The 12,500-nt window shown below is 44.5% G+C and overlaps 3 protein-coding genes across 3 annotated transcripts in view; 2 read left to right on the top strand and 1 right to left on the bottom strand.

The window, feature by feature from the left end:
- Positions 1 to 10,471, top strand: part of LOC123506900 (proton channel OtopLc-like) — a 19,438-nt gene extending 8,967 nt beyond the window's left edge. Inside the window, exons 9-13 of the mRNA XM_045259285.1 lie at positions 816 to 948; positions 1,987 to 2,116; positions 7,515 to 7,653; positions 7,913 to 8,287; positions 9,968 to 10,471. Of these exons, the coding sequence (XP_045115220.1) occupies positions 816 to 948; positions 1,987 to 2,116; positions 7,515 to 7,653; positions 7,913 to 8,287; positions 9,968 to 10,276 (1,086 nt within the window). The 3' untranslated portion in view covers positions 10,277 to 10,471. The remainder of the gene's footprint in view (positions 1 to 815; positions 949 to 1,986; positions 2,117 to 7,514; positions 7,654 to 7,912; positions 8,288 to 9,967) is intronic.
- An 893-nt stretch (positions 10,472 to 11,364) lies between these two features.
- LOC123506893 (pollen-specific leucine-rich repeat extensin-like protein 4) lies at positions 11,365 to 11,814 on the bottom strand. Its single transcript, XM_045259273.1, has one exon. It carries the CDS (start codon positions 11,812 to 11,814, stop codon positions 11,365 to 11,367), a length of 450 nt encoding a protein of 149 aa, XP_045115208.1.
- The window catches only part of LOC123505575 (vesicular inhibitory amino acid transporter-like), a 6,314-nt gene continuing 5,493 nt past the window's right edge, over positions 11,680 to 12,500 (top strand). The window contains 1 exon segment of the mRNA XM_045257057.1: positions 11,680 to 12,213. Within this exon segment, the coding sequence (XP_045112992.1) occupies positions 11,881 to 12,213 (333 nt within the window). The 5' untranslated portion in view covers positions 11,680 to 11,880.

Here is a 12,500-nt window from a genome sequence, read left to right as displayed (position 1 = left end):
CAAAACTGACTTTTGGCCCTGTAGGCACAGCAACAACTGACTTTTTGGCCCTGTAGAGCCAGCAAAACTGACTTTTTGGCCCTCTAGGCACAGCAGCAACTGACTTTTTGGCCCTGTAGAGCCAGCAAAACTGACTTTTTGGCCCTGTAGGCACAGCAACAACTGACTTTTTGGCCCTGTAGAGCCAGCAAAACTGACTTTTTGGCCCTGTAGGCACAGCAACAACTGACTTTTTGGCCCGCTTGAGCCATCAGCAACTGTCTTCTTGGCCCGCTTGAGCCATCAGCAACTGACTTCTTGGCCCTCTAGAGCCAGCAGCAACTGACTTCTTGGCCCTCTTGAGCCATCAGCAACTGACTTCTTAGCCCTCTAGAGCCAGCAGCACCTGACTTTTTGGTCCTGTAGAGACAGCATCAACTGATTTTTTGGCCCTGTAGAGACAGCAGCAACTGACTTCTTGGCCCTTAAGATTGAGGTCCACCCTTCACCACAGCTACCGTACCTATCCATTTACCTATCAACCTATTCATCTATCTATCAGTTAATCTATCTATTCTATTTACCTATCTCTCTCTCTCTATCTACCTATCTATCACAATTAATCCATCATCTTATATATTAACCTAGGAATCACATAATTTACCTATCTACCTACCCAGGGAGGAGGAGGAGGAGGAGGAGGAGGAGGAGGAGGAGGAGGAAGGAAGAATGAATGGATGGATGGAAGAAAATGAGGAAGAAAAGAAGAAAAAAGAGAAGGAAGAAGATAACAATAACAATGATAACAATAACAATGACAACAATCCCACACACAGGTCATCGTGGAACGGTTTGGTCAAGTGGCACGGTTTGGCTTCATGCACCTGGTGGCGACGAACCTGGCAGTGTGGGTCCGTGCTGTGGTCTGGGACGCCGCTACTGTGTGGATGCTGAATACTTATGGCGATGGTAAGGCGAGGGGCAGGTAGAGGTGGTGTGGAGGTTAAGCTTGGGTGGAGATTAAGAGCGGGAGAGGTAAGACGAGGGAGAGGAGGTAAGAGAAGAGGGAAAAGTGAGAGATAAGGAGTTGTGGAGGATGAAGTAAGGGAAATCATGAGTAAAAGGCGAAGATAACACAATAGAATCACTCTCCCCCAACCTAACCTAACCTAACCTAACCTAACCTAACCTAACCACACACAATACTAAACAACCATTACTAACCACACCAAAGATAGCACAACAGAATCACTCCCCCCACCCACCCATCTAACCTAACGCCCCCTTATCCCCCAAACAGAGAATAGGGAGAGAGGAAACTGGAAAAAAAAGATGAAAGCAAGATGGACAGAAAAGAGGAGGAGGAGGAAAAAGAAGGAAAAGTGTTAAAAGAAGGAAAAGTGTTAAAATGATACTTGGCGCTGGTCAGGCCACATCTTGACTATGCGGTACAATTCTGGTCCCCACATTACAGGAAGGACATAGCTCTGTAGAAGTCAGTGCAAAGGAGGATGACTAAAAGGATACAAAGGATGAAGGATATTCCCTATGAAGAGAGACTGAAAAAAAAAACTTAATCTGCATTCCTTAGAGAGACAGGTTAAGAGAAGTATTGAAGTGGTATAAGGGTGTTAACAAAGGGGATATGAATGTAGTTCTTAGGATCAGTAGCGGGGACAGAACCACAAATAATGGGTTGAAACTTGAAAAATTCAGGTTTAGGAAAGAAATGGGAAGGAACTGGTTTTTGCAAGAGTGGTTGATGAGTGGAGCGGTCTGAATGGGCATGTAGTCAGGGCTGAGTCAATAGGGAGCTTTAAAAGGTTAGATAAATTCATGAATAGGGAAGATAGATGGAATTAGGTAGATTAAGCACACAGAGACTGCCTCGTATAGGCCTGACACCACAGCCTCTTGCAGCTTCCCTCTTTTCTTATGTTCTTATGTACTACTACTACTACTACTACTACTACTACTATGATAATAATAATAATGCCCCCTCCACAGGCAAGGTCCAAGAGGTTCCCCCACAAGCAGAGCAGGTGATCAAGATGCACCAATGCTTCCAAAACAACTCACTGGGCAGACTCTGGACAGACGCTCAGCCCTACCTCTTCCCCTTCCTTGTGCAGTACAGGTGTGTGTGTGTGTGTGTGTGTGTGTGTGTGTGTGTGTGTGTTTATCCCACAGCTGCCACCATTGTGTGTTATTGAAATGTATGTGTGTGTGTGTGTGTGTGTGTGTGTGTGTGTGTGTGTGTGTGTGTGTGTGTGTGTGTGTGTGTGTGTGTGTGTGTGTGTGTGTGTGTGTGTGTGTGTGTGTGTGTGTGTGTGTGTGTGTGTGTGTGTGTGTGTGTGTTCATGGAGATTATTTTGATGGTGTTTCTACCTGTTTGTCTCTCTCTCTCTCTCTCTCTCTCTCTCTCTCTCTCTCTCTCTCTCTCTCTCTTTCCTCCAAAACTCCTAATTTCTATCATTTCTCCTCAAAATCCTCACTTTTCCTTCTAAAATCTACTCTAACTTCCACAAAACTAAACTCTCTCTCTCTCTCTCTCTCTCTCTCTCTCTCTCTCTCTCTCTCTCTCTCTCTCTCTTCCTCCAAAACTCCTAATTTCTATCATTTCTCCCTCAAAAATCCTCACTTTTCCTTCTAAAATCTACTCTAACTTCCACAAAACTAAATCTCTCTCTCTCTCTCTCTCTCTCTCTCTCTCTCTCTCTCTCTCTCTCTCTCTGAACCATATTGCTACCATACCACCAAGGAACCATGATCACCACTTCTGTTTCCAATGGTCAGTTTTTCAATGCACCATGAACTGATAAACCACCCATCACTCTGCTGACTGACAGTGACCTAACCACTCACTGACTCGTACTAACACTTGCTGACTAAACGGCTTGACTCATTATTTATTCATTTATCTATTTATTAATCTATTTATTTATTTATTTTTGTAAGAGACGCTGGTTAAACACAAATATTTCTTTTTATATATGTGAGGAATATAAAAAATGGTAAATTAAGCGCCAGTTTGTATATAAGTGGGCAAAAGACAACATCTGGAGTCACAATTTATAATCCTGTATTTATATCAGGAAATATAAATGGATAAGATGACATAGATAGGAAATAACTCAATTCTGTAAATGTCAAAAAATTCTCAGATATATGAACGAAAGGAAAAAATGAAGCTCACGAACGAAGAAAAACGATATTGGCAAAAAACAACGAAATTCAAATTATTAACCCCTTCAGTACTGGGACACATTTTTACCTTGAGTTTTGTGTACCATTAGACCATTTTATTGACATTAGCAAGGGTGTATGGAGGTCACAAGATTAATGGCCACAGTCTTCACTATTTTAACCCCTTCAGTACTGGGACACATTTTTACCTTGAGTTTTGTGTACCATTAGACCATTTTATTGACATTAGCAAGGGTCTATGGAGGTCACAAGATTAATGGCCACAGTCTTCACTATTTTAACCCCTTCAGTACTGGGACACATTTTTACCTTAAGTTTTGTGTACCATTAGACCATTTTATTGACATTAGCAAGGGTCTATAGAAGGCAGAAGATTAATGGCCAGTCTTCACTATTCTAATCCCCCACATGAGTTTCTGAAACTATAAAAATCCTCAGTACTGGGACACATTTTTACCTTGAGTTTTGTGTACGATTAGACCATTTTATTGACATTGTGTACCATTAGACCATTCTATTGACATTAGGAAAGGTCTATGGAGTTCAAAAGGTTAATGGCCACAGTCGTCACTAGTTTCTGAAGCTGTATAAAATCACTAAATCGTGAGCAGAATGAAGAATAACCTGCAGCATGCCACTGAAGGACTCAACATAAAAAAAACACAACGATATATGAACGAAAGAAAAAAAAAAAAAAAAGCCTTATGATCAAACGAATTGGTAAATAAATAAATAAATGAATAAATAAAGAAAATAAGAATGATCAGTTACATGAACGAAGAATACAGATAACTAACATGCTAAACTGAACACTAAACATTTTGAAACACGTGAAAGAAAAAGACTTAACAACAACAGCAATTTGAGTCCCACCTTAACAAAACGAAAGAAAACGGGAAATGGTGCAAAGAAAACGACGTACTAGCGGTGACGTCATTAATTAATCGTCACTCCTGGACAGACAGACAGACAGACGGACAGACTGACTAGATAATGGCTGTTTTTTGAGTCAGTTTTCCAGATGTGTGCTGTGAGAGGGTCAGTGTCAACCCCCTCCCCCCCTTCCCCTGATACCTGATGTGGCCCCACGTGGAGAGAGAGAGAGGGAGGGAGAGAGAGGGAGAGGGAGAGGAAGATGCCCAGACACAGAGATAAGAAATAGAATAACTGCTAATATTATTGTCACGAAATATATAGAGAAAACTAGAAAAATAGCAAAAAAATAAAAATAAATAAATAAATATAGATAGATAAATAAGATCGACTAAAATAACAAAAAATTCAACTTTATATTGGTATTAATGTTTTAGTGAGAAAAAAAAACCAGGTGGAAATGTCCGCCGTGGTACAGTGGAACCAGGCGTGCTTTGGGATCCGAGGGGTCTCCAAGCGCACCGGTTCGAATCCTGTCCACGGTCCGAGTGTAGGTTGGGCTTCCTCACTCTGGGCAACGGTTTCCTAGCGGGTGGGCTTTCAGATAGGAGGTACCCTAAAAGTAACCCCTTTAGCCCATGAATTCCCGTGAAAAGCCCACAGGGTAGAAATAAAAGAAAAATAAGTAATTGTTCCTATTATGGCAAGTTAACAAGGAAAGAAACACAACACACGGGCTTGTATTCTCCGACGCTTCTATGCTTCACGTCCACTATTTTGAAAAGGCTTCATCTAAATTTACACGCGTTTTTCAAGGGTGTTTTAAGGTTCTAGAGGCAGAGTGACAAGATTTCCGCATTATTAACAGGAGAAACACTCTTAAAAACCCCGCTAATCATCTCTGTGGCTTTGGAAAATAGTCGTGTTGAGAGAGAAGAGTGATTTTTAAGGGTGTTTTTACTGTTCTAGAGGCAGATTGACAAGATTTCTGCATTATTAACAGGAGAAACACTCTTGAAAACCCCGCTAATCATCTCTGTGGCCTTGGAAGATAGTCGTATTGAAAGAATAAAGCTTTTCTGAACACGACCGTATACTGGAACACTTCTGCTTGCATCACCACTACATTCACACCCTCTCATTGACGTGACACTGTATTTTCAACCCTTTCAGTACTGGGACACATTTTTACCTTGAGTTTTGTGTACCATTAGACCATTTTATTGACATTAGGAAGGGTCTATGGAGGTCACAAGATTAATGGCCACAGTCTTCACTATTTTAACCTCTTCAGTACTGGGACACATTTTTACCTTGAGTTTTGTGTACCATTAGACCATTTTATTGACATTAGCAAGGGTCTATGGAGGTCACAAGATTAATGGCCACAGTCTTCACTATTTTAACCCATTCAGTACTTGGACGCATTTTTACCTTGAGTTTTGTGTACCATTAGACCATTTTATTGACATTAGGAAGGGTCTATGGAGGTCACAAGATTAATGGCCACAGTCTTCACTATTTTAACCCCTTCAGTACTGGGACGCATTTTTACCTTGAGTTATGCGTACCATTAGACCATTTTATTGACATTAGCAAGGATCTATGGGGGTCACAAGATTAATGGCCACAGTCTTCACTATTTTAACCCATTCAGTACTTGGACGCATTTTTACCTTGAGTTTTGTGTACCATTAGACCATTTTATTGACATTAGGAAGGGTCTATGGAGGTCACAAGATTAATGGCCACAGTCTTCACTATTTTAACCCCTTCAGTACTGGGACGCATTTTTACCTTGAGTTATGCGTACCATTAGACCTTTTATTGACATTAGGCCAGAATCTTCCCCATTTCATTCCCCGACATGAGTTTCTAAAGCTGTATTAACTCACCAAATAGTAAGTAGAATGAATATGAAAATACGTCATGGTACTGAAGGGGTTAAGACAGTTTTTATGGTTCAAGACACACATTGATAACATTCCTAGCATATCAACACGACAAATACAATTAAAAGCTCTCCTAAATATCTCAATAGCCTTTCAAACTAGTGGTGGTGGAGTGACAGTGTGTTTCAAGGTGGGTTTCTAAGGTTCGACACACACATTGATAAGATTTCTAGGATATCAACACGACAAACAATTAAAAGCTGGTCTGAATATCTCTCTATAGCTTTTCATTATAGTGGTGGTGAAGTGACAGTGTGTTTCAAAGTGGGTTTCTAAGGTTCGAGACACACATTAGTAAGATTTTTAGGAGTTCAACACAAGAAACGCAATTAAAAACTCTTCTAAATATCTCAATAGCCTTTCAAACTAGTGGTAATGGGGTGAAAGTATGCTTCAAAGTGACCTTCTATGGTTCAAGATACATATTGATAAAATTTCTCGAATATCAACACGAGAAACACAATTAAAAGCTCTCGTCAATATCTCCACAGCTTTTCATTATAGTGGTGGTGAAGTGGCTGTGTTTTTCAAGATAGATTTCATTGTTTCTAGAATATCAACACAAGGGCCACCGTGGTACAGTGGAACCCTGCGTGCTATGGGGTCCGAGGGGTCTCCAAGCGCACGGGTTCGAATCCTGTCCACGGTCAGAGTGCAGGTTGGGCTTCCTCACTCAGGGCAACGGTTTCCTAGCGGGTGGGCTTTGAGATAGGAGGTACCCTAAAAAGTATCTCCTTTAGCCCAGAAATTCCCGTGAAAAGCACACATGGTATAAAAAAAAAAAAGAAACGCAATTAAAAGCTCCTCTTAATATCTCTATAGCCTTTTATCATAGTGGTGGTGAGGAAGCAGAGCGTTTATGAGTACTATACCCCTCATGAAAGGAGATGCCAGGCGTTCGATAATCCACAAAATTACCTTCTTGCCAAAACCATACAACACAGAAACACAGTAAGACATGCCAGGTGTACGATAACCACCACAAAATCACACAAATTTCCTGCCAAAACCACACAACACAGACACATCGTAGAAAACGGAGATGTCTGGCGTAAAATAACCGCCCCTAAAAAAAAAAAAAAAAAAAGACAACCTCGCTAAAATGGAGATGCCAGACGTACAATAATCTCAAAACAAACCGTACGATAACTCACACACAGCAGAAAACGGAGCTGCCAGGTGTACAATAACCCACAAAAAAAACACAACCTTGTCAAATCCACAACACAGACACCACAGAAAACGGAGCTGCCAGACGTACAATAATCTCAAACAAACCGTACGACAACTCACACGCAGCAGAAAACGGAGCTGCCAGATGTACAATAACCCACACCAAAACCACAACACAGAAACACCACAGAAAACGCATTCCCAGACGTACCACCCCCAAAACCCAACCGTACTGAGACACACCACAGAAAACGGAGGTTGGTAAAGTAGGACAGACTATGGTAAACACTGCAAAGGCCTTCCCGCCACTAAGACCCCTTCCCCCTGCAGTCTGATCGCCGCTGCTGTGACGTACGTGATGTGGTGTAACGTGGGCAAGGAGAGACTCAAGAAACTGACCCAGAGCAAGCCGGAAATGGAAGATTCGACCACGCTGGACAAGAGAGGAGTGAGGAAAGGATACTGGAAGGTGAGAGAGAGAGAGAGAGAGAGAGAGAGAGAGAGAGAGAATGTTAGTGTATTTATTTCATATTTTTCGATAATTGTCATTGTTTTTCTTTCTCCTTTCTTGTGTGTGTGTGTGTGTGTGTGTGTGTGTGTGTGTGTGTGTGTGTGTGTGTGTGTGTGTGTGTTCAACTAACAACAATAACATCAACCACATCTTTCCAACACTTCTCTACCACCACCACCACCACCACTAACACCCTCTCCCTATTCCCCGCAAACAGGTGGACTGCCGATCAGCCTCTAAGGGTCTGTTCCTGGGGCTGCTGTGTCTGGTGGGAGGGACAGTCATCCTTATCATATTCTTCGTGATGAAAGACCAAGAGGCATTTAGAGAGCGTCTATTCTGGCTGACCACCTCGACACACACGCTTCTACTGTCCCTCTCTATATTGGTCACAGTGATTGGCTTCCTGCAAGTGCCCAAGCTGTCTCTCTCCACCTCCTCAAGGCCTCTGGATCTGGACAAGCTGCTGCTATCGGCGACTATCATGGGGGTCTACATATTCGCTATCTTTGGCATGATCGTCGGTGGTATAAGCTATGAAGTGCCAGAATATCTTGCTACATTCTGTCTCCACCTACTGCTACTTGTACAGGTCAGTGTGTGTGTGAATGTGTGCGTGTGTTTACCTGGTGTGTGTGTGTGTGTGCTTGGGTGTTCATCTAGCATTGGGGTATGTATGGGTGTTTATGTGTGTTTTAGGCAGAAGGTAAGGAAGAGTGTGCTTGTGTGTGTGTGTGTGTGTGTGTGTGTGTGTTTCATTTTGTGTGTTGTGTTATAAATGTATGTTCTTCTGTGTGTGGGATTAGTGTAGGAAGGAAGCGGGAGTAGTGAGAGAGAGTGCATGGGGAGGGAAGGAAAGGTGTTGTAAAGGAAGACTGGGGTGTGTCAGTGTGTTGGGGTGTTTGTCTGTGCTTTGGGGGTTGAATGAGTGTGTTGAGGGTGTGAGTGTGTCGTAGGGAGTCTGTGTGAGGGAAGACAAGGTGGGATGTGTGTGTGTGTGTGTGTGTGTGTGTGTGTGTGTGTGTGTGTGTGTGTGTGTGTGTGTGTGTGTGTGTGTGTGTGTTGGTGTATGAAAGAAGTTGGCAGGGAGGCAGGAGCTTAACTTAACCTAACCTAACCTAACCCAACCCAACCTAAAGAATTAACCCTTTCAGTACCATGATGTGTTATAATATTCCCTGTGGTGACTATTTGGTGACTTTCCACAGCTTCAGAAACTCATGTGGGGGTTAAAATAGTGAAGACTGTGGCCATTAATCTTGTGACCTCCATAGACCCTTCCTAATGTCAATAAAATGGTCTAATGGTACACAAAACTCAAGGTAAAAATGTGTCCCAGTACTGAAGGGGTTAAAATAGTGAAGACTGTGGCCATTAATCTTGTGACCTCCATAGACCCTTCCTAATGTCAATAAAATGGTCTAATGGTACACAAAACTCAAGGTAAAAATGTGTCCCAGTACTGAAGGGGTTAAAATAGTGAAGACTGTGGCCATTAATCTTGTGACCTCCATAGACCCTTCCTAATGTCAATAAAATGGTCTAATGGTACACAAAACTCAAGGTAAAAATGTGTCCCAGTACTGAAGGGGTTAAAATAGTGAAGACTGTGGCCATTAATCTTGTGACCTCCATAGACCCTTGCTAATGTCAATAAAATGGTCTAATGGTACACAAAACTCAAGGTAAAAATGTGTCCCAGTACTGAAGGGGTTAAAATAGTGAAGACTGTGGCCATTAATCTTGTGACCTCCATAGACCCTTCCTAATGTCAATAAAATGGTCTAATGGTACACAAAACTCAAGGTAAAAATGTGTCCCAGTACTGAAGGGGTTAAAATAGTGAAGACTGTGGCCATTAATCTTGTGACCTCCATAGACCCTTGCTAATGTCAATAAAATGGTCTAATGGTACACAAAACTCAAGGTAAAAATGTGTCCCAGTACTGAAGGGGTTAAAATAGTGAAGACTGTGGCCATTAATCTTGTGACCTCCATAGACCCTTCCTAATGTCAATAAAATGGTCTAATGGTACACAAAACTCAAGGTAAAAATGTGTCCTAGTACTGAAGGGGTTAAAATAGTGAAGACTGTGGCCATTAATCTTGTGACCTCCATAGACCCTTCCTAATGTCAATAAAATGGTTTAAGGGCACACAAAACTCAAGGTAAAAATGTGTCCCGGTACTAAAGTGGTCAAACTTAACCTAACCTAACCTAACCCAACCTAAACAAGCTTTATCTAACCTCACCTCATCTCACCACCCCCAGGTCTCCCTCCAAGACATGCTCGTGGCGGAGGCATCGAGACGGACATGCACCAGCAGATACCAGATGGTCACCAAGCCGGGCAGACAAGTGATCACCTTCCTGCTCTTCTCTAACATCACTCTCTGGGGACTTGACACATTCATGACCCACTCTACCGTATCGCAAGAGTTCCAGTTTAACTTCTACGGTCTGTTGGCTTGGGGCGTGTTGTCGAGGGTGTCTCTGCCCTTGCTTATCTTGTACAGGTTCTACTCTGGCGTGATTCTAGTTGAGATTTGGAAGAATACCTACAGAACGAAGGCAGATTAATGGCTGGTTGCTTTTGATAAATTTTTTGTGGTTTTTTGAGTGTGAGTCTACCTCGATCTGTGTTTCTATTGTGTGTTTTCTGTTTCTGAGTTTGTTCCTCCTCCTCCTCCTCCTCCTCCTCCTCCTCCTCCTTTTCTTAATTCTTATATTACTATTCCTCTTCCTCCTCCTCCTCCTCCTCCTCACTCGATTATTTCCTCTTCCTCCTCCTTCTCTTCTAAGATAATTACTCCTCCTCCTCCTCCTCCTCCTCCTCCTCTTCTTCCTTCTTCAAAGACTGTCACTGCTCTTCTCTTTCCTCTCCGCTCCTCTCCTCTCCTCTCCTCTCCTCTCCTCTCCTCTCTCTCTCTCTCTCTCTCTCTCTCTCTCTCTCTCTCTCTCCCCTTTCCTCCTTCCTCCTCTTCTTCCTCCATGATAATCAGCTTCTCTTCTCCTTGTGCCCTCCTCCTCCTCCACCTCTTCCTTATCTTCCTCCTCCTCCTCCTCCTCCTCCTCCTGTTTATATCGACTAGACGAAGAAGAGGAAGAGGAAGAAAATTATTATCATCATTATTATTATTATTATTATTATTATTATTATTATTATTGTTGCTGTTGTTGTTGTTGTTGTTATTTTATTGTAATTAGTAGTAGAAGTATAAGTCGCACAGGGATATAAGTGTAATTGAACGCACGTTAAGTAGATGTAAAGTGACTTAGAAGGATAAGACTAAAGAAAATGAAAAAGAAAGAAAACGAAAAAAAAAATAATAATAAATAAATAAATGATAGTTTTTAGTTTAATATAATTTTTTTTTTCGTTGCTCAAAATAAAAAAGATAAAAAAATAGATAAAATAAGAGAAAAAATGTAGAGGTATGTGTATTTATTTGTGTGTGTGTGTGTGTGTGTGTGTGTGTGTGTGTGTGTGTGTGTGTGTGTGTGTGTGTGTGTGTGAGGCCCTGTGGTTGCTGTTGTTGCTGTTGTTGTTGTTGTTGTCTTTACCGTTGTTAATTGTTGTGTTGCTGGCGTCAATAAAGTTAATGTAATGGAAGTCAGCCTGTGTTTGAGTGGGCCGGGGGAGAGGGAGAGTGGCAGGCTGGAGTGGCTTAAAGGCGGTGAGTGTGTGAGTGTGTGTGTGGGTCATGGGATGAGTGGGTGTTAGTGGGCGGGCTGGGGCTGTGGGCCGTGGGTCTGTGGGGCCTGGGGGTGGCTGAGGGAGGTTGGGGAGGTTGGGGGAAGACTGGAGAAGGCAAGGATAGGCAATGGAGATCTGGGGGCAGGCTGGGGAGTGCTGGGGCAGGTTGGAGGGATCTTGGGGGCTGGGACAGGCTAGGTTGGGGGGCTGGGTGCAGGTTGGGGTTGGGTGGGGGAGTCTGGCCTGCGTCTGCGCCCCGCCATCGACCGGCGCGGGGCGGGGCGCGGCGGCATGTCGTCAGTCTGGCGTCCGGCTTCCCACGGTCCCGTCCTGCCTGCCACTGCCGCCGACCCTCACCCCCGCCCGAGTCCTGCGCCCACCTCGCGCCCAACACACGCCCGCACGCCCCATCGCCGCCCATGGGACGCCTGCTGAGGTAGCGAAGGAGCCGCGTGGCTAGGGCGCCGCCACCGCCGCCGCCGCCAGGATGCCTGGACGCGTGCCGCCCGCCTCAGGGCTGCTGTACGCCGCCTCGCTGGTGTGGGAGGCAGCCAAGGCCGCTGCGCCCACCTCCTGCCTGGGCGCCGCCGACGAGAAACTCAATTTTGCCAAGACAGGCCGCGAGAAGGGCGACATGGAGATGACCTCCGTAAGCGGCGCGGCCCCAGGGAGCGAGGGTGGCCCCCCGGGGGAGGGCGCGCCGCCCCTGCAGCGGGAGGCCTCCGTGGGCAGCGTGTCCACGGTGTGCGGGGGTGAGGGCGGCGACCACGACGCCATCACGGAGTGGCAGGCGGGCTGGAACGTTACCAACGCCATCCAGGTACTCACTCACCCAATATACCCACCACCCTCCCCCCCCTCCCCCTCTCCCCCCCTCCACTACACAACACCCTGCTTGTCTCTCCCTGCCTCACACACAGCCGATACACCCTCACCCTGCTCAAAGAACCAACACCCTGCCCACCCTCACTCACCCCGCTCAAACCCCATCGACCTCACCTCACCCTGCCTCACCCGGCTCGCGCAACACTCACCCTGCCTCACCCTGCCCCACTCTGGCCCTTCAAACATCACCCTGCTATCGATGTGTCTCCCCCCATCCTGCAC

The sequence above is a fragment of the Portunus trituberculatus genome, chromosome 2 (genome assembly GCF_017591435.1).
Source record: "Portunus trituberculatus isolate SZX2019 chromosome 2, ASM1759143v1, whole genome shotgun sequence".
Classification (NCBI taxonomy): Eukaryota; Metazoa; Arthropoda; class Malacostraca; order Decapoda; family Portunidae; genus Portunus; species Portunus trituberculatus.
This window is presented reverse-complemented; position numbering and strand designations above follow the sequence as displayed.